General features: G+C 43.9%; 1 protein-coding gene across 1 annotated transcript in view; it reads right to left on the minus strand.

Annotated features, from left to right (window-relative positions):
- The window catches only part of SCARB2 (scavenger receptor class B member 2), a 44,252-nt gene that overhangs the window by 20,749 nt on the left and 1,014 nt on the right, over positions 1 to 22,489 (minus strand). Inside the window, exon 2 of the mRNA XM_045532858.1 lies at positions 2,337 to 2,494. Within this exon, the coding sequence (XP_045388814.1) occupies positions 2,337 to 2,494 (158 nt within the window). The remainder of the gene's footprint in view (positions 1 to 2,336; positions 2,495 to 22,489) is intronic.

The raw sequence follows: 22,489 nt of genomic DNA on the forward strand, positions 1-22,489 counted from the left end.
ATTCAGTTGAAGATTCATTTTTAAAAAACTGATGCCCTCCCAGCATTCTAGGAGGCCAAGGTGGGAGGATGACTTGAGGTTAGGAGTTCGAGACCAGCCTGAGCAAGAGTGAGACCCCCGTCTCTACTAAAAAAAATAGAAAGAAATTAGCTGGACAACTAAAAAAATATATACATATAAAAAGAAAATTAGCGGGGCATGGTGGCGCATGCCTGTAGTCTCAGCTACTCGGGAGGCTGAGGCAGGAGGATCGCTTGAGCCCAGGAGTTTGAGGTTGCGTGAGCTAGGCTGACGCCATGGCACTCTAGCCTGGGCAACAGAGTGAGACTCTGTCTCAAAAAAAAAAAAAAAAAAAGATGTAGCAGCAGGTTGGATAATTACTATAATGTTGAGGTATTTATGGATATAAATGATATTTCAAACAGCTATAATGAGGTACAACAATATCTGTGCTTCCATTAGAGGTGAGGTCACTGCTAATGCTACTATGGTCTGTTGTATTCATTTAGACTTGAAGGAAATGCTAAATGTTAGTGAGAGGTTAGGGAAAAGCAAACGTAATTTTTTCCCACCAAGTCACAGACAACCCTGAAATCTATCCAGTGACCCCTTAGGGATCCATGGATCCCAGGTCAAGAGCCCCAGAAAATATTCCTGGACTTTCCTCAGGAGTAAATCTGCTGAGGTCCTTATCAAACGGGCAACGGAGGGAGTATGGTGACAAGTAGACATGGTTCTGCTTCTAGGACGCATTGCCATGACCACAGCCAAGAGACCACACCTGCGCCGACAGACACGACGGCCCCAAAGACATCTCGGCAGAAGAATATTGAGTTTACTGTGGGTTATGATGAGAAATTTGAGTCTTTTTCTTTCAAGAAACGAGGATAATGATCACAGGAACAGGCCGGGAGGCCCAGAAGGAAGATTGTTCGTTAGGGTTTTTCTGTAGTTCTCAGCTGAGGTTTATTCCTGCAAGGGGGTGGAGTCTCCCTCTCACCCTGAGGAATTTAGTTTAAAAAACAATAACAAATAGTAAGACGCTTAGAAATTCGGATCCTGGTTCAACTTCTAATTGTCATCAGATAGACTTGCTGTACCCAGTACACAGTTTCTTTAGGCACAAACATACAAAAGTGCTTTTTAAAATGGGGACTCAGGTGTCTTCTTAAAATTCCTTTATATAACAACATGGTTCATCTTTATAGTTCTGCATATTGATGTGTACAGACAATTAAAACACTAATAATCAGAGGAAACAATCATCACTAATTAATGCGCTAGGCACTAGTCTAAGCACTTCATAAATACTGACTCATCGGCTCACTTAGTCCTCATAACAATCATACAGAAGGACCTATCTGTGTCCCCATTTTACAGAAAAGGAAAATGAGGCACAGAGAACTAGCAAGTCACAGAGGCGGGATTCGAAACAGGTCACCTGACTCCAGAGACAGAACACGAGCTCCTAAGGCAGGGACCAGGATTTTTAAATCTCTGAATTCCCAGCACTGAGAATGGTACCGATTCATAACAAATGAATCAGGCAGCAATAATTTATTAAGCAATCGATAATGACAGAATTGTGACGCATGCTTACCATTTAGCAGGTCTGAAGAAGAAAGATCTTGCTGTCTGCTTCCGTTACTAATCTTTTTTTTAACTTGGTAAGGAGAGACTTTACTGGAAAGATTATTGCAGCGGGGGAGGAAGAGCTATTGTAATAGGGGGAATGGGAACGTTGCCACAGGGAAAATGCTCTGACCCAAGCATCTCCCTCTACTAACCTCCTAAAAAATGATTAAGGCCACCCTGAGTCCCCAGTGTTTGGAACTGGTGGTAACCACCAGAGACTCCAACAAACCCTGCCACCTGGTCATCGCTCATGCCAAGCACGGGCAGGAGTGAAGATGAACCAGAAAGGCCTATCCTAGACCAACAACAAATTTTGGAAACGGGTTTAAAACTAGGTATGTGGGGAAGGGAAACAGGGAAAGGCCCTAGGAGTCACTAAACAATATCAAGCAGACATTAAAAAAGTCAGGAGTGGGGAGCAGCTCCACATGGATTAATAACCACATTCTGCCAACTCAGGAGGAAGCTGCTGCATTTCTAACCACGGCAGGCTGAGACTCAGCCCAGTCCACGAAACCATGCCCTGCTGAGGTTTCACACATGCATGCAAAACATCAGCAGCATTTCAGACCAAAGGGAACCAAAACCTGTGCTCCCCACACAGCCCTCAGGGCAGTGCTCACGGGGAGGGGGGAGAGGACTCAGGCCACGGTGGGGACACTCCATATTTCCCACATGGCAGGGAGGCAGTCAGGACTCACCTGTAGGTGTATGGCCCCACTTCTTCTAACCGAGGGGCCTCCCCTCTGAGAATCTCCTCTGGATTGGTGACGTTGAAGAAATAGAACTGGGTGTACACGGGCACAGGGGGCTTCTCCCAGGAGTCAAAGATCTCCGTGCCATTCCTTAACACAATATTCTAGGGAAGAAAACCAAAAGGAGATTTACAAAAATGTAAGGCAGTTGGCTTTGAACGCAAGAGGCAGAGGGAGGGATGCTCCTTACTCTGACCGCCTAGCTCATTTCACGGCATTCAACTGCAGCCTCCTGAGAACAGGGCCCTGTCGTACACCAGGAGGGCCCACAGCCCTGCTAAGTCATTGAAGGCCTGCAATAAATGTCTGTAAAGGAAGACGCTAGAGATGTAGCTCATGGGAGGAAACACGGTGTTACCAAAAGGTAGGCCACAGGCTGAGGCCCTATTGGCTTTGTTAACTTTGAAGATTCACTGATGGTACAGCTTCTGTACAAGTTAGGCTCTTCTGAAAAGCACCATATACCCCAAGGTGACAGAAGAACAAGGAGACAGGCCCAGGAAGGCCAGTTTTGGTCTTTCCATACGAGGTGGAACCACACCCATCTCTACTTCCTCCACCAGCAGGGGCTTTACGTGCATTTCGTATTCAATCCCCCCAAACCTTACCGCAGAGATGCCCATCCCTGTTTCAAAGACGAGGAGCATGAGCCTCACTTCACAATCCTTCTTTCACTCCCCACCTTGTTAGGTGTTATGGGCTGAATTATGTCCTCCACCCTAAATTCGTGTGTTGACGTCCTAACCCCCAGTACTTCAGAATGTGACTGTATTTGGAGGTAAGAGTCTTTAAAGAGGAAATTAAGGTTAAATGAGGTCATGAGCGTGGTCTTAATCCAATATGACCAGTGTCCTTATAAGAGGAGGACACTGGGACACAGACATGCCCAGAGAAAGACCAGGTGAAGACACAGGGAGAAGACGGCCATCCGCAAACCCAGGAGAGAGGCCTCAGGAAAAATCAACTCTGCCAGCACCTTGATCTCAGACTTCTAGCACCCAGGACTGTGAGACCAATTTCTGTTTTTCTTCCCCACCCCTGACTTCTGGCTTGGCCACGTGACTAGATTTGGCCAATGGGACGTGGGTGCAAATGTCAGTGTATTGACATGGAGCAGAGGCCGTAAGAAGTGTGGCGTATTTCTGCCAGCCGTCCCGGAGCCGTCACCCTCTGCCAAGAGAAGAGCAAGCACTGGTTGCTCTTGATCCTTCAGTGTGTCCTAAAATGGGGATTTGCAGACCAGACCTGAAGTTGACCAGAAGCCTGGAGTCCAGCCTAGTGCAGCTGAGCCAGTGGAGCTCAAACTGCAGGCAGCCTGCAACCCACCAGTGTGAAATGGATGTTACTGTCCCAAGCCAGTGAGACTGGGGCGTTGGCGTGTTAGTCACCATGGCAGCAGAAGCCCGATCAGTACAGTGGCCCAGGTTAACAAGCAGAAACCTAACACCCAGGAGTCTTAACAGTCTTCAGTCTGTTAATGGAGGAAAACCTTGTATTTGTACAGTAGACATTACTGAAGGGCACAAGAAAGACAAAAGCACAAACTAAAAATAAACAAACCAAAATTTGAACAGTGATTACTTTGAGTGTCGGGAATTTGGATCACTGTCATTTTCACCTTGATGAGATTTTGTATCTTCTAACTTTTTAATAATGAATGGAAAAAAAATTAACATTGAGAATGTTTTTTTAAAAAGGAAAATCAAACGAGGAAAATGGGGTCTACTGATCCAATGTCAGGCCACTCCAAGAACCAGATGGCAAACACAGCAGCCCCTGACGCCACCTGTTACTCCTCTGGCAGAGAGGCTTTGAGTGACAATAAACAAAGGGACCAGCTTCAGATCACGTTGGCAGAACAAAGTCCAGGCCTCCAATTTAATAGAAACAATGTTGCACGAGAACTTAAGGATATAGCTCTATTATTAAATAGAAAATTTCCCAAGAATCTCTGCAGGGAAAAAAAGTGACTATAGAATAAATGAATGTAGAAAACTAGACAAATCAAATCAAAGCCAGTCATCTGGAGGACTGGCAGTAAGTCTACACCCACGAATTGGCCATTTCCTAGAGCTGGGGATTACTCATGGTTTGGCATCAGTCCAGAGATTCCTATCCAAACAATACATTGTTGAAATACTATTGGTCTTTACTGAGTTGAGATCAGATTGATGAGACAAAAAAATTTAAACACAAACCATGAAATCCCTTTCCTCCCGCCTCCAAGACCCAGCTCCAGACTCTCCTTGGCAACATCTCCCCTCTTGCTCCCCACACACCCATCACTCCCTGCCCCAGGGAGAGGCTTAAGCAGCACTTCAGGCAGATATTTAATAGCTTTGTGGTCTTTTCTCTCGTCTCCTAAACTGAAGTCTAAGCTATTTGAGGGCGAGCCAGGACTCAGGCTCACAGTGCAAGAAAACAATCGACCTGGAAAGGCCTCATGGTTGACAAGGTGTAACTCGGAAGCCCTGGAAGGTTAAAAGCTGTTCTCTGCTTAAGGTCAGAGCTGGTCCGGAACTAGTGCAGCTTTTCTCCACTCTCCCATCCTACCTCTGCAGACATCTCAAGAAAATGAGTATAATACACGACACCGTTTAGTTATACAAGTTATACGGTGGAGTCTCTCCCCCATAAAGCATACCTAGAGTGCCTGTCAACCTAAAATGAGCCACAGGAGACCGACTCTCCAAAGCAGAGTTTATTTGGGAAGACAAGGAGATTGCAGCCCGGGATACCCGCGCTGTGTCAGACAATGGGCACATCCCAGGGGGTCAGGGCGAGAGGGACCCTTTGCTTTCAAAGACTAAGCTGTTTTGAAACAAAGACCACTGCTGACGGGGGTGGGGGAGGTTGTAAGAGCTGGCATTAGTTCACTGGCAGAGACAGACATTGCTAGGCAATGATCCCTGGGCAGGGGCAGGGGCTTATCTGTAGCACTGAGGTTTGGAGGAATTCCTCCCATGCCTGAGGGCTCCTCCTTCTGGCTCCCCAGCTCCACTTTGTTAGGGTTTGACACTAACGACTCCTTTTTGATACAGATAACTTTCATACACCTAAAAACAGGTCAGTAACATGAATTTAACCCACCTAAAACTAACATGTTAAGGTCTAACAGGAGAAGGTCTAACACGTAAATAATAATTATTTTGTCTTCTATAGGATTCGAAAGGCCCAAGGATGTTTAAAAAGTTGTCTGATTTCATTAAAGCAGGGATCTCTTTTTCTTGCCCGTAAGTTTCCAGGAAAGGGCAAGGCAATAATTTTCCCTCCTACATGAATTCCTTGAGTATCCCTTCAACTGGACAAATCGTCTCTTCTTTCGAATCCCATAACACCTTATGTAGAAATCTCCTAGGAAAAAGTAGTCAGGACAGAAAACACCTTCTAAAAATTGAAGTCAATAGGAATTAACATGGAGCAGATGAAATTAGCAAACTAAAATGAGAAGGCAAGTGCAGCTCTTCAATCAACATGGTAGCCTATCAGGTTAACTGTTGGCTTCTCAAAACAGAAGGTGCGGATCTACAAAACAAGCATACTTTGTTTTTGTTTCATTTTTTCCTTTAATACTCCCCACAGTGCCTAGGACAATGCACTTCCTGGAGAAATATTTGCTCAGTCGACTAAATTTAGTACTGGAAAACTGTATTTTGTCAATATAGTTGACTATAGCTTCCACTGACTGCTTGTAAGACGGGAGGGCAGAACCTGGGAAGAGGTGAGCAGAGAAGAGCAGAAGACAGGGATGAGCAGAGGCCTTTGGCCGGGCAGAGAGGGGCAGAGAAGGGCCATGGGGGGGGAGGCAGACAGGGGGGAGCCCCAGGCTGTACACAATCTGGACCAGCTGTGACTTTGGCAAGCTGTCAAGGACTGTTTTTATTGTTTTATTGTTGTTAAGGGTTTGTAATTCTGAGGTGATTTTCTTTTTTTTGGAGACAGAGTCTCACTCTGTTGCTCAGGCTAGAGTGCTGTGGCGTCAGCCTAGCTCACAGCAACCTCAAACTCCTGGGCTCAAGCGATCCTTCTGCCTCAGCCTCGCGAGTAGCTGGGACTACAGGCATGTGCCACCATGCCCGGCTAATTTTTTCTATAGATGTTTAGTTGTCCAGCTAATTTCTTTCTATTTTTTGTAGAGATGGGGTCTTGCTCTTGCTCAGGCTGGTCTCGAACTCCTGACCTCGAGCGATCCTCCCGCCTCGGCCTCCCAGAGTGCTAGGATTACAGGCGTGAGCCACTGCGCCCGGCTGAGGTGATTTTCTTTACTTGAGCAAATAGATGAGATCCCAAGTTCTTTCTCACTCTAAAATTCCCCACCCACTATGACGCTTGTCACTGTACAATCCCTCCTCACCCTCCCCTCTAGGACAGGCTGGTCTCTGGAAAGTCATTCTCTCATAACTACTGTTGATCCTGCCATTCCGTGTTCCCCACTTCCCTCAAGGTTCCTTCTGATCTTGTTCATTCCTCCTTTTAAAAGACTCCTTTGCCTAACCCTTGAGACTCCTGCAGATATTATGGTCAGAGCTTTCTACCCTCCCCCCCACCTTGCAATAATCCTTTCAAACGGTCTCTCCTTACCTAAGTCAGATTTGGTTTTAGGTTAACACTCTACCACTGCAGTCCCCAATCCCTGGTACCAGTCTGCAGCCTGTTAGGGACCGGGCGGCAGAGGGCCCCCCCAACTCTCCCTCCACCTGCACTGTGGAAAAATTGTCTTCCATGAAAGGGGGGAGGGGTGAAGGGGGAGGGGTGAAGGGGGAGGGGTGGTGAGGGGGGTGCACAGCAGGAGGTGAGCGAGCCAGCGAGGTTTTATCTGTATATGGCGCATCTGCATTTACAGCCGCTCCCCATTGCTGGCATCACCGCCTGACCTCCACCTCCCCTCTACCCCTTGGAAAAACTGTCTTCCATGAAACCGGTCCCTGGTGCCAAAAAGGTTGGGAACCGCTGCTCTACCACGCTGCCTATTTAGAACTGACACAGGAAAGAGGTATTTTAGAAGGTTATCCTGGCACAAATGGGAAGGAGGGGTTGGCTATGATTATGATAAGGATCAAATGAGATTTCAGCTGGGTGTTTATCTCAGGACACACTCAAAGGGCTCAGGAAATGGTAGCTGTGATCTTGGTTATTACTACCCTCAGGCTGGGGTGGAGAATACTCTGGGGCATGGTCTGAAGAAAGTAAGGAATCACGTCACTCCCATGAATCTGCTGAAATATAGACAAACTAGCAAATGTTAAACAACAAAAGAGGAAAAAAAATAACAGAAAGTCTTTAGTGATGATCTTGTCTTCCCGCTGTAGCTGTAACCAGGTTTGGAAACCATTAGGAGTTAGCATAAAACTGGAAATAACGAAAAGGTGGAACAGGAAAAGAATGACTTAGAAAATTATAATAATTCATAGGTCAGAGTAGAAAGCAACCATTAAAGTTATAAAGACTAAATAGAAATAAGAAACATACTTATGATCTATGTTAAATGGAAAAAGCAGACAACGTAAAATAGGTACCTGTGTGGACAAGACTAGCAGATAAAATGCAGACATGGAAACACGAGGATGGTGAAACACAGATAATTTTAAAATTTTGATCTTTTAGTTACCCTCAAAATCTCTATGCATCCGCACTAAATGTCTAATAGGACTGATCTCTATAGGTCAGGACGTAAGGGGTCTTCCATTCTCTGTTGTTTTTGTTTGGATTTTTACAACAGACATAAATTACTTCTATAGGCAGGAAAAAAATTGTTCCCTTATCTTTTTTAATAAAAATGAAAATCTAAGTGTTAGGTTTACTTAGAGTGGGAACCCGAAAAATATCATAAGGCCTGTAAAACAAAACCTGCAGGAGTCTGGGGAGTCCGAGGTTATAAATCTAACTTCGACCACAGGCAGCTGCAGCCAGGCCGGCCTTCCTCTCCCCCCAGATAAGGACGAAGCTCCCCCTCCCCTATCTCTGCAGGTGCTGCTCACTCCCCCTGGAAAAACCCTCCATAAAATCCAACAATTTCCCCTCCCTCCCTCGAGGTGGACACCTTTTTCTCCCTCCACCCATCTGCACCCAGATGCTCAAAATAAACAGCATTTTGCTACCCCTCAGGCTTTGTGTGTCTCTCTCAGCTCCAGATCTAACTCTCAGAAATTCAGATTCTATAAAATGTTATTGAGAAACCCTAAAGGAGGGAGAAGGGGTGGGTACAAAGAGAACCCACTTCATTCTGGCCTTTCCTCTGTTCTTGCAAAACAAAAGGGAAGGCTCCCCAGCTGTGAGCTGCTGCAAAGGCCCTGGAGGCTGTCACCCCCCGCATGGGGCTTTGGCCTATTTCTTTTCCTGTCACTGTCAGGATGGTTGACTTAGCACTCTGTGGTCCTCGCTAATTTTTCCTGACAAGCCTCACAGTGTGTGGAGAATTTTAGAGTGAGAAAGGACTTGAGATCTCATTTAGTTGTTTGAGCAAAGAAAATCAGCTCAGAAATACGAACCCCGAAAGAATCGGTAAGTTGAACGGACAGATGGTTAACCGCTTGAATTCATCTTGCCTGGTCTGCAGCCAGCTCCCAGGCGACCAAAGGTCCAGAGACAAGTGGAAGAGTTTCCAGAAAGAAAGAAGAAAAAAGCCTTTCCAGAAGGAAGGGTGAACCCAGCTGCTCTAATATGTGTCAATAGTCCGACTTGAAGTTGTTCCTCCGACTTTCAGGATAGAAACGAACATTTAGTGGACTTGACTCCCAAACTAAACAAAGCAAACGGAAAACTAACAATGACAATAAAACGGTCCTTGACAGCTTGCCAGAGTCACAGCTGATCCAGACTGTGTGCAGCCTGGTGCTCTCCCTCTTGTCACCTCCACCTCCCTGCCCCCTCTCTGCCTGGCCACTTCTTAGCTGAGTCAACAGCATCCAGACACATGCTCATACCCCCTTTTATTCCACTCAAATCTTTCCCTCAAGAGAGTTGGCTTTTCCTGCACCTTTAATGTGTCTCTTCTCCTCCACCCCACATGGCTGGATGTTTATCTAGAAATCCTCTGTAAATCCCAGAGTAGGGTATATGTTGTAGAGTGAGTGTGTGTGTGTGTGTGTGTGTGTGTGTGTGTGTGTGTGTCTATACCCATGCACTAAGCAGGGAGGGAGAAGGGGGATGAGAGAACAGGGGGAAGTTGTAAATACAGCTGCCAACATTTCTGAAACAGTTGTGTCTTTATTTTTATCTTCTCCTCTGACTTTCGGCTCAGAGAAAGACAGTTACTATCGCTACCACTGCCAGCTGCAATTTTACTATGAGTCTGCTAGAGTCAGGCACCGAGCTGGGGGCTTTATGTATGTTATCTCTGAGCTTGCCACTGACCCTGTAAGATAAAAAGTTCCATTTTGCAACGGTGGCACTGGCTTTCCCAAGCCACAGAGCCAGCAAGTTAAATCAAACCTGACCAAGTTTGAGGGTTTGCAAAGCCCATGCTCTGGGCCATTCCATCACACACCTAGGGTAGAGTCGTCAGATGCAACAAATACAGACACAGACACCGAGTTAAATTTGAATTTCAGCTAAACAACAAATACTGTTTTAGTATAACTCTGTCCCAGCTGTTGCATGGACTACGTCAAAAGCGCTTTAAATCTCAGGAGATGCATGCTGAAGGATTTAGAAGCAAAGTGTGTGTGATGTCTGCAACTTAAACAGATCAAGCAAAGGCGTATCTGGGAGAGAGAAAGTAAATATGCCACAGTGTTAACAACGGATACATCAAATTGAACTGAAATATTGCACAAGGCAGACTCACACTGAAATAGCATTTGTTGTTGTTTATCTGAAATTCAAATTTCACTAGGTGTCCTGGATTTTATGTGGCAACTCTACCTGCCTTAGAGCGGCTGTGAAACTATGGGCAAGCCATAGGTTGAACTCTCCGAACTCTGAGGGGTTCCTGGAAGTCAGCCCTTCCCTCTGGAGGAAAGGAAACCAGGGCAGCTGTGAGGTCATGGTCAGGGTCAGCCCCCTGGCAGGAACTGATACAGGAAATGAGGAAGGGAGAATTGAGTTTCCAGGTGCTGCTCAGACCCAGTTATGCTAATGTGTCCAAAGAAAGCACCTCAACCTCCTTGGTGCCACAAGGTGGTACAGAAGAGGGCTCCATTTTGACTTAAATTTCTCATTTCAGCCCCAGATACTCAGGGCATTCACATGTGCACTCCTAGGAGCCTGCTCTGCAAAAGAGGGACTGCGAAACTAACAAATAATAACCTTAACCTCTGGGCCACAGAGTGTCTGGCACAGGAAGTCAGTCATTCCCCCAGATACAAGGAGCTAGTATCCCCGGTCAGAGGGCCCTTTGCAAGTCTAAACATAAAGCCATGGCTTGGGAACAACCGATCCTTCTCACCAAGGGTTCTGCTGTGGTGGTGACAGCCACCAGGCAAACCGTGTAGTCAGCTGAGTTTTCTTAGTTACACTAAATCAAAAATCAGCATAAGGTCTTAAATTGGTTTTACAATGGGACGTTGGATAGTGCTTATTAATTTCAGCCAAGCAGAACATGATGAATGTTTCCCGGCACAATACTGTGCTACTACCACTAAAAAAAAAAATTGGCAAGATTATGGAGCAATGTGGTGAATCTGCAGTTTCAATAGCCAAATTAATAATTTAGACTGAAAAACTTACTTTTCAGTTAATCAGCCAATATGTACATATCAAGAGCTTCTATGTGCCCAACAGACAAACGCCCTGTTTGCAAGAAGAAATTTAGCTAAGGACACAAAACTGACGAGCATGTAACAGTAGTGAAAAATCATGTGCAGGACCCAGTAATTCAACCCCAAAAAGGGCTTATGCTTGAAAGTATTGGTGTGGATCTGTCCTAAAATCCGCCCCCATCTGTTCAGCCCAAAGGCTGCTCCAAGTCAACGTGACCAAAAAGGGAGTCATGATTTTCTCCCCTAATCGATCAGGAAGTCCTGCTGATTTCACCTCCTCCTCCCCATTTCTGCTCCTAGGCCCGTTTCACTGACAGTTTGGACTATGGCAATACTGTATGTTGTCTTCTAACTGGTCTTCCTCTCTCCAGCATTGCTCCTTTCAAATCTCTTCTCCATCTCAGCCTCCAGAGAAGGCTGTCAAACAGAACAGACACTCCCTGCCTGCTCACAAGGTGAAGTCCACAGTCCTTGACCTGCCATGATCTCATGCAACCCTATCCCCTGTCATCATCTTATCATTGCCTGGTAGGCATTTTATGCCCCAGCTGTAATACTCAGTCTGTTTCCCAGCACCCACCATGCTGGTTCTTAGGCAGTGCCCTGGCCTGAGTCACACACTACGCTTTGCCCAGGGCCCCAACACCTGGCCCACTTCTACTTGGGCTTCAGGGCTCAGTGCAGAAGTGCCATGTTCCTTCCAGGAGGCCTCTTGGGGCTGCATGTCTCCTCTCTGCTTTCATGAAACTTTGCAAGTTTTACTGGGACAATGTTCATAAGCCTTTGGTATCAGATTGTGTCATCTTGGAGGCTAAGGAAAGACTGTATCACTTTCATCTATCCCCAGAACATAACATGGTTTCCGGCACAGTCTGGACACAATAAATGTCTAATGGAGGAACAGATGATACTGTAACATACAGCACAATGCTGTGCCCAGCATTGCTCTTCCACTCTTCACCTAGTTCTTCTTGGTAAGGTCTTCAATGTGGCAAAATGCAGCACATTCTAAATAATAAATGAAAAGTCTGAACTTTGGTACTGTAGATTCAAGAAGAAATAGTAACTTTCCTAGCTGCAAATATTATTTTTCAGGGAGACAACTTGGCCCCCTTTCATAAATGGTTAAGACTAGTTTGGAATTAGCAGGATTCATTTGTATACATAATTAATATACAGGAAGCACACAAACATTAATTCTCCTAGGTCTGTTAGACCCATTTTTAGCAAATTTTTTTTCAATAGGAATTTCTTATAAAATTCTTTTTCATAGCAAGTACAGCATAAGATTTTCACAACCTTAAAATTAATGAATTTCTTTCATTCTTCCTACAAATATTTATCTAGTACTTGCTATGTGCCAGGCACTGTTCTAGGTACTGGAGACACGACAGTAGACAAGAAGTCCTATCTTCATGAACTTATATTTCATTGGTGAAATCTGAAAACTTCTTGAGGTAACAAAGAACAAAATAGACTTGTAAGCATGAAAATATCACTCTTGCCTAAGGGAAAAATACCTAGATATCATGGTAAAGGATCAATTTATGGAAATTTCTACATTCATATTAGGTGTAGAAGAGATATTTAAAGCAGCAAATAATATTACTACAAATGTGCAGAAAAAGTCATGTTACTTCCAATCTCTGTTCACAAATGAGGCTACTGATTGTTGTGACCTTCAATCAGGCAAAATGTTACTCCATCCTCTTTCTACCCACTCCATCTTATTTGTCACAGAAAATATGAACAATAAAGAAAGTAAAAGGAATAAAATTTTATTCCCCCATCATCTACATTACCACTATTAACATGTAGGTTTATTTCTCTCTGGTATTTTATCTATGCAGATATATGTGCATTTTAAACAAAATTGAGACCATAAGATATGTATTATTTTATATCAAGTTTTTCTCACTCGTTTTCTATAAATGATTATCCTTGTTATTAAATAATTTTTGAAAACTTTATTGTAATGTCTGTATACTAACCCACTTCACAGTGATAAATCAGTTTATTTAACCATTCTCTTACTACTGGACATTGTATTGCTTCCATACTGCAGTACATGTTCTTGAATATCTTTGTCCAACTCACTGGATAATTTCTTAGAGTGGACTCCTAGAATTGGAAGTATTGGGTCAAAAGACAAAAAGTTTTCATGAACTTATGAGCCTTTAAATATTGCCAAGTTGCTTCCAGAAAGCAATGTATGAGCTACCATTATAGCATTTCCACACCAATACTGCTATTTAAGATTTTTAGAAATCTTTCCTTATTTAAAAGTGGGGAAATGGCATCTTGTTTGAACTTGCATTTCTCAGATTACTAAAGAAGTATATTTTTTGCCATGTGTGAAATGAGACTGTTTTAAAACAAAAGTTAAAAAATCGTCAACCAGGGCCAGGCATGGTGTAATCCTAGCATGTAATCCTAGCACTTTGGGAGGCCAAGGTGGGAGGATTGCTTGAGGCCAGTAGTTCCAAACCAGCCTAAGCAAAAGCGAGACACCACCTCTACAAAACATAGAAAAATTAGCCGGGCATGGTGGCGCATGCCTGTAGTCCCAGCCACTTGGGAGGCTGAGGCAGGAGGATCATTTGAGCCCAGGATTTGAGGTTGCTGTGAGCTAAGATAATGCCACTGAACTCTAGCCTGGGCAACAGAGCAAGACTAGGTCTCGAAAAAAAAAAAATCTTCAACCAACATAAATCTTCAGGCTGAGTAGACAGAAAGCTGGTAAGAGGCAGGCCAGAGAATAGTCTCTGAGCTGTGTGCGGTGGGCATGGAGTCGCTAGCCAGGCTGATGCCTGACGTGTAGGGACCAGATACAGGCTGGAGTAGCTTCGACTGCTGGGTGCTGATGTGACCTAACACGGCCACAAAACACATTACCTCCAAGTCGGCCTGACATCCGTCTTTTGGGAGGGCACAACACCACGAGAGTCATGGAACCAGCTGTCCTGGTTGGTGTGAGCCACTTCCAAATGATAAAAATAAGCACTGAAGGAACTGCATTAAGCTTTGATGGGAATAAGAAATACTTTTAAGGGAACTCTCAGGACTCAAGAGCATTTCTAGTTGTTCTTTAAGAAGAACAGAGTGCTACTTAAAAATTAAACACAACTTAAGCATCCGCGTTGCCATCTGTGCAGTCTAAATTCACCCAGCGATAATGCAGACCAACTCTGAGAAGCTGGCCTAATAGTGTGTGGATAGTTCTCATTGGACTCCAGATTAAAAACACTCACTACATACAAAACAACAGTTGGTTGGCTTTGTTTTTTAAAATTGCTCCCTGAAATTAAGCAAACCCAACACAGACTTTTGTAGTAATTTAAGTAATTCCCACTACTTATTTATTCTTGGTTATTTTGGGGTTTTTTTTTTGTTTTGTTTTGTTTTTGAAACAGAGTCTTGCTCTGTCGCCCTGGCTAGAATGCGGTGGTGTCATCATAGCTCACTGCAACCTCCAACTCCTGGGCTCAAATGACCCTCCTGTCTCAGCCTCCTGAGTAGCTGGGACTACAGCCATGAGCCACCATGCCCAGCCCCTATGCTCTGTTAAGCTAAAAGAAATAAGCTGTCACTAACATTCTACCCTTATTTCCTGACCTTATTTCAACTCAGGAACAAATGTACTGGCATTCATTTTTTTATGTCACTGTTGCTTAAACCATTTTGCTTTAACTGTTAACTAATGAGATGTGACAGTTGAGATTCAAATGCTAGTTCATGGGTGAGCGGCTACTCTGTCTATAAATTACATACAGGACAATAAAGTGGAACAGCTATCCTGAAAAAAACTTCCTGCTACTAAACACCCGCCAGAGTAGTTTTCAAAGTTTCCAGGTGATTACAAATGTGCAGCCAAGGTTGAGAACTGCTGCCCTAAAAGGAAAAATTTCATACATGGCATAAAAAACGGGGAAATATATGTATGTATGTGTTGGGGGGGTGGCTAAGGGAGGGGATGAAAAAGGATATTTTTTCTTTTTTTTGAAAGATCTTAATCAACACATAATAATTGTGAGAAAGAGGATTTGAAGATGGGAATAAATAAGAAATATGGCAGGGAAGCAATGCCCAGCTTCTGTGTGTAGTTTGCACAGTTATTATTTTACATTTCACCACCTGTTGGGTTGTGATTGTATTAACAGTTCTCAAAGTTGAAATAGGTGGTGTTTTCATCACCTGTATCTATCTATGTCTTCTTCCAATAGTGTTGATTATCTGTTGATTAAGTACACTGTTGTACGTAAGTACTTATCTGTTGATTGAGTACAAGGTTAAAAAGAAAATATCCTTAAAATGGGAATTGCAGAGGTTGGGAGGACCAGGGAGACATTGGCTAAAGGACACAAAATTTCAATTAGATAAGAGAAATAAGTTCAAGAGATCTATTATATGTCATGGTGACTGTAGTTAATCACAACATATTGAATACAGTACTTGAAAATTGCTAAGCGTAGATTTTAAGTATTCTCACCCCCCAAAAATGATAAATATGTGAGGTGATACATACGTTAAATAGCTTGAGTTAGCCGTTCCACAATGCATACGCACATGAAAACATCATGTTGTATACCATAAATATATACAGTTTTTTAAAAATATGGGGATTGCAACGCATGATCCCACTGCCGTAACAAAGGCATTCTGCCTCCCTCTCTGTGGAAAGGGTGTAAGACGCAGACGCTGAAGGTCCCAGACCGGGGAGGTAAGCAGGTGACGCAGGCTGTGGGTCTGTACATTTGTTTGCATGTGAAACCCTGGCAACGGTATTCCCTTCTACATAGAAATATGCCCCCTCCCATTTTTGTTAAACACGTGACCCTCTCAGGCTACCTTGCATTTTCCTTCTTTTGATAAAGAGCAACAGATACGGACAGATGTTTCTCTACTCTGAGAAAAACAGAACAAGTACGATGACAAAGGGCAGCTTTGCTGGGCCTTGGCAGCCCACAGGCATGTGCAGGATTGGTGGGTACCGTGGTCTGAATGTTTGCATCTCCCCAAAACTGTATGTTGAAATCCTCACCCAGAAGGTGATGGCATTGGGGGGGGGGGTCTGGGGGGTGATTAGGTCATGAAGGTAGAGCCCTCTTGCATGGTGTAAGTGCCCTTATAAAAGAGACTCCAGAGAGCTCATTGACTGCTTCTGCCACGTGAGGTTAGAGTGAGGAGGCAGCTGTCTCTGGGGGAAGTGGGCCTTTGCCAGACACCAAATCCCCCGGGGTCTTGATCTTGGACTTCTCATCCTCCAGAACTGTGAGAAATAAATTTCCTTTGTTTATAAGTCACCCAGTCTATGGTATTTTGTGACAGCAGCCTGAGGGACTAAGACAGTGGGGGACAGGGAAGGTAGGTCCCATCTAAGGGTCGGCCTCTGCTCTGCCCAGGCTGCTGCCACATAGAACCTGGTGGGGCCAGCACTGCAAAGCGTCCACGTGTTTCAAAAGACACAGAAGGTCTGGATCAATGGGTGAAGTTTCCAGATTTTAAAGGTATACATCACTCATGAGGCAAACATGTGACCACTGGCCCACAAAGTGGGACAAAATGTGAAACCAAACTACAGCACACAGACAAAATCTTTCCCAAAGACCTAATTTTCCTCTATCCATCCTTACATTCATCCAAGCAATATTTAGTGGCCATTATTTTATATAAGACATTGCATTTGGCAGTAGGAGAAGATGATACAAAACTAAATATGACAGCGCCTCTACCCTCAAAGAGAGTTTTCAAGCTAGATTAAAATACTGAACCACGTCCTATGGGTTGAAAATCTCAGCAGGGCTGAGGCTAGAAGGGAATTATCGAGTAATTCAATTATAGAAATGCAAATGTTCTTGTCTAGTTTAACCGGCACACAGGGAAAGACAGGAGATTCACAGAGCTGGAATCACTGACGGCCTAAACTACTGTTTTTAACACCAGACTCATGTGGAAGCCACGAGGACACAGTACATGAAAAACACAATCAACAAAAAATCCTGGTGGTTTGACAACATTAATAATATGGCTTCCAAACGGGCCTTACAGAAATATAAAACAGAGATACTGTGTACTTTAAAAAATAGTCTAGAAAATAAAAATGATTAATTAAATTGAAAACTAAATCAGCAGTTTTCAAAGTGTGGTCTGAGGACCCCTGAGGGACACTCCACCCCAACAGAGCCTCTGGGGGGTGGGGCACAAGGTCAGAACTATTTTCATAATAATACTAAGACATCATGTGCCTTTTTTGCTGTCACTCCCTATGTGAGTGTAGAGTTTTCCAGAGGCTACATGACATTTCATTGCTTTGACAGTTATTGGAACATGTACTTGTATATTCTTTTGTTTTAAAAATTTCTCCAAAAAACCTTACCAGTTTTAATTTCTAATATTGCAAATATCAACAGATGTAAGCCACAGAAACAGAAGTTCTTTACAGTCCTTAATAACTGTTAAGAGTGTGAAGGGACCAGAGGCCAAAAGGTTTGAATTGGATTATGAGGTCTAAAAGGCCGGGGATTGTGTCTTGCTCACTGTTATATCCATAGCTCTTAGCACACTGCCTCAAAATGGTACACACCCAGTAAATATTTGCTAAATAAAAGAATGACTGCCAAAGCATGTACCTAAAAGTGCTTTAGACAGAGAAAGCGAACACCTAGAATGAACTTTATTTTCCCTTGGTTGCTTTTGACTAGTTACTGGCTTTGATTAAAAATGGTCCCTTCCTTAGTATATTGTGTATAAACAGCATAGATCTTGATGATACAGGACATGAATGTCTAGTCACTTGGCCAACATCCTCTGTTTTCATTAACAGGCTTATAATTCCACCTGCTGATTCTTCCCTGGGAAACAAGCAAATGTCTGGCAGAACAGATGGCCCCTTTGCTGTGGCCTGACAGAGTGAAATCTTGCACTTTATTCAACAATAAAGCAAAACGGTTTCCACAGGCAGGAACCTGCCCCTCTCCCCCGCAAATAATCTTTTCTTTAATGCAAGCTTGCAGATTAACAGTAATTATTAATAGCAATATCCTCAACTAGAATTACTATCTCAAGGAATGAAGACATGGGCTAAAATAATTACTATACAAAGTAGTAATAGATTTAATGGTTAGCTTAACCTGGGTCCTGTTCCCAACGAGTCTGATTTAGCAGGTCTGAGGGGGGGAGGTCTGTATTTTCTGCATCTCCCTAAGTGATTTTGATGCCTCTCCCTACAGTCTAGGGACTGCTGCTGGTCTACAGTATTGTCTTAATCATTAATAATGAATGCACTCACAGTCAACACGGATTAGCAAGCCACTGAAAGAAACGTTAACATGATTTTGATTCCACAAGATCATGTTTCTAAAACCCAGGAAGGAATCGAATAATTTTGCTTACGAGTTAAAGAATCTCGCAAGGAAATAAACGATACTGCCTCTGTTTATAGCTCGATGATCTCTGCTTGTGCTGAGCCAATCACGTGACTCTGTTGCGAACTTGGAAAGGAGAAACTAGGAGGTGAAGCATGCCCGTGGGAGGCCCAGCAGCTGGGAAGCCACAGGAGGTGGGGCAGGGCAAGCCCAGAGTAAGGAACCCGGGCCAGCCGAGCAAACAGAGGACGCTGGTTGGTGGAGAAAGCAGAGGGACCAGGAGACACAGTGCTCCTGCTTCCTGCTGACTTTCCAGTTTCGCCTGTACTCCCAGGAGGCCTCACTATGCCGTGGCTGGTTCTCACCCTTAGATTTCTTTGAGCTTCCCCTTCTAGATTTACAAAAAATAAAGCCTATCTTGCTTTTCAGCTAGTTTGAGTGGACCTCAGGGCCTTAGAGAGCATTGCTCCTCTTTTTGCCAAGAAACGAGAGACAGTGTGGTATGCAAGGACAATGTGGAATGGGGGGTAGGGAACAGCCATAGAATTTATTGTCCAAACCAGAAATCTTTTGGAGAAAAGAGGGTGCCAGTAATTCCATCAGAACAGCAGGTAACATAAACCAGGCAGGGCTGTCCCCGGACAAAGGGGACGTATGATCATCCTCGGGATGGGAAAAGTGGATCCGGTAGCAGGAGACCCGGCTGGCTTGCCTGCCTCTCCCCCTACCCGCTCCATTCGGCTTTAGATGACTCACTTACTCTCCCTGAGCCTCAGTTTCCTTGACTGTAAAATACAGATTTTCGTAATCGCTAAGGTTTTTTCTGATTAAGAAAAATCTTAGACCAAGATCCTAAGTCTTCTTAACTTTGAATAGAGGCAACTCAGGAGATGAGGTACATACACGAGATGGAGCCCTTTAAGATTACATGTAGTTGATTGTCTTTACATAAACAGCAATGACGATGTTTCACCGATTTGACTTTAAAAAAGAAGATCCCACATATTCACCATCAAAACTAATTGGTTAAGTGATTGTATTTTATTTCTTAAGGCACCAGTAGAACAGCTCCAAAGTTGCTATGGCTCCCAAATGAGGCCCACTGGTATACTCACTTGCCCAGAGCCTTAGGTGCAGGGGAGGGGTAAGTGTATCTCACCCCTGAGACCTAATGCTACAATCCTGCTTGGCCTGGGAAGCAGAAGTAGAAAGTATAAACAGGCTCTTTCCCTCACACTGGTTTCCGTGCCAGCCCACCCCTTGTTAGCCAGCCCTGACTTTGACCAGTTCTGCATCCCTAGTACTGGGAGACGTTCAACTTGTCACCATGTCAGCAGGGGGAGGAGGGCAAAATTAACATTCTGAGCTGCACGGCTGATCTTAAAGGTCACTGTGCCTGTGGCATAGGAGTGCAGAAGTTTGGAGCTACAAGGAACTTTAGTTTCTATATAAGCTTCAATTCACAGATGAGAAAATAATAGCTAAAAACAATAACAAATGTTGATGTGCAGGCACTGTGCCGGGCACTCCACAGCAATCATTCTATTTCATTCTCGTGACAACCCTATGAGTGGGTATTCTTATTATGAGGAACCTGAGGCTTTGCGAGATTAAGTAACTTGCTACTTTGCTTGTTCAGCTTAAACCAAGTATTTCCTAGTGACAAAGAATTTCAACCCAGTTCTGCTTATTCTCAGGATACTCTTCCTTCCATTAAAATGACCACAAGTCAGTCAACAGGCATTTAGTAGGTACCTACAATGTATCAGGCACTGTGCTAGGTGCTGAGAGGATTAGTTGGGCTAACAAATGAAATGCAACATAAAATCCTGCCCTTCCAGGCTCTAGGGAGGAAAACTGACTGCTGATTTCTGCAAAGCTTTTTCTCCAGAAAGGCCCAAACGCTTGCTAGAGAAATCCTTATTAATGTCCATAATATCCCCCAGGAAGTAAGTGCAAGCAGAAAAGAAGGGAGGTCCTACTATGCCTCTCTTACAAATGAGAAAAGTGAAGCAGAAATAATTACAGAGCTTGCCCAATACAAGGCAGTCACTAGTGAGGCCAAGAATGGAACCAAACTGTCTTGGCTCTTTCCACTATATACACTGGCCAGTCACCTCTGCTCACTGCAGGGTTCAAGGACAATCATCACTTGAGACAAATTCTTCTGAAGGGAATCTTTTACTAAGCTTCCCACAAGTAGTCAAATCTACTCATTTACATTTCATCCCTTTTGCATCTCCTCTTTTTAATGTATATAAGCCAGGGCATGCCTGACCTTCAAATGAAAAACTAAGAACTGGCAGAATCAGAGTGGATTCTATTACATCTATATTAAAGTCAAGTTATGAATGAATTGTTCCATAGAAATGCTAATGAAAATAGTGATGACTACCATATATTGATCCCCGATTCTGTGCCTGAGACTGTGCTAAGTGCCGTACACTTAGTCCCACAACAGCACACATGCAGAAGCAGATCCAGGTTTTGTGGGTCCTGCAGCTTATACAGTCAATGAGAGGGGCCCTTCCTAAGAATAAAGAAAATTTCAGATACAGAATTAGGTTCACGGCTTTGGAAAGGTCTGTGCAAGTGAGGAACCCAAAGCTTAAGCTTCATGAGCTTCACAGTAAATGCACCGCTGTGCCCAAGATAGCTAACATCCCACATCCCTCCATTTATTAACACAAGTAATGAAATTAAGGCTCAGAGAAGTTAAGGAACTTGCCAAAAGTCACAAAGCTTATTAAACGGCAAGGCTAGGATCTGAACACAGGGGATCTGGCTTCAAATCTCACGTACTTTTTCTTTGTGTGGGTTCTAATAAAAATAAAATTGCTGTCATTTATTATGCACTAACTATATTCCAGGAAAATCACACTCATTTTCTTGAATAATCCTTATAACCTTTCTATATACACTAGTTGTTACTATCCCCGCTTGCATTTAGATGGAGAAACCATGAATCAAGAAAGATTGAACAAAGTAGCCCATCGTCACCCAGCTGATACATGGCAGAGCCAGGATTCATGCCCAGGAGCGTTTACCGGCAAAGTCTTACTCTTTCCCACCTTTCCGTGGTACCTAGTACCTTATAGGTAATCCAGGAAAGGGCTAAGTGGTAACTCCTGACCTCTATTGATTTAAGAATATTCCCCAATCAGTCCACTGAAACTAGTCCTGTCCTTTTGTTTCATTCACCACACCGTGCAGTGCTCCTTAGCTGGGGTTGGGCAGTTCTGAAAGTCCACTTCCCCTGTACTATTACTTATCAGTCAGGACCAGAGTCCATTCCTCATGGAGAAAAGCACTTGGAAATACCAACACAAACTCAGGCCCCAGACAAGCTGCCTCCCAGCCACCCCTCCCCCAGTGACACGGGGACCCACAGAGACTCTAAGGGCACTGGGAAGATCACTCATCCTTTCAGGGCTCCCTGAAACAGGCTTTCAAAGTCACACAAGAAAATTCACATACTGACTATAATTGGATTGCGGAAATCTAGTCACCCAAAGCAAGAGCTAATATCCTCAAACAAATCTTGCCATGGATTTGGATTTGGACATTAATGGAGAAAGGATTCAGTTTTTTTTTTCTTCCCCCTTGTACATGAGTGCTCAGGGGAAGTAGTGATCTTTAAGAAGCTCAGACAGTGGGCCTTGTTTTGCCTTGGCAATGTGAACTTTTAAAAATTAACTTATGTTTTCAAGTAATCAATTACTTCTGGAAAGCTCAGTCAACCTCATTGCCACCTGGAATAAGACGGCTTTACTCACCTGGGAGTTTAGTGACTCAAACTGGATTAGGCCTGGGCTTTTTTATCTGGCCAAGAGCAAGTAGGGACTAGTGGGAGAAATTAAGCACGTGGTTATGGGTGCTAACAAGAAGGGCTGCTCCAGCAAGTTTTTTCTTTTTTTAAGGAAAAAGTGATCCCAGTGACTCTCTCTTGTTCCCCTTTTGACACAGCTTGGAGGATGTGGGTGAAAGGGCAGAAGAGATGACCAGTGAAGTCAGGAGATGAGCAAGTGTTCTAGAA

The sequence above is a fragment of the Lemur catta genome, chromosome 19 (assembly GCF_020740605.2).
Source record: "Lemur catta isolate mLemCat1 chromosome 19, mLemCat1.pri, whole genome shotgun sequence".
Lineage (NCBI taxonomy): Eukaryota > Metazoa > Chordata > Mammalia > Primates > Lemuridae > Lemur > Lemur catta.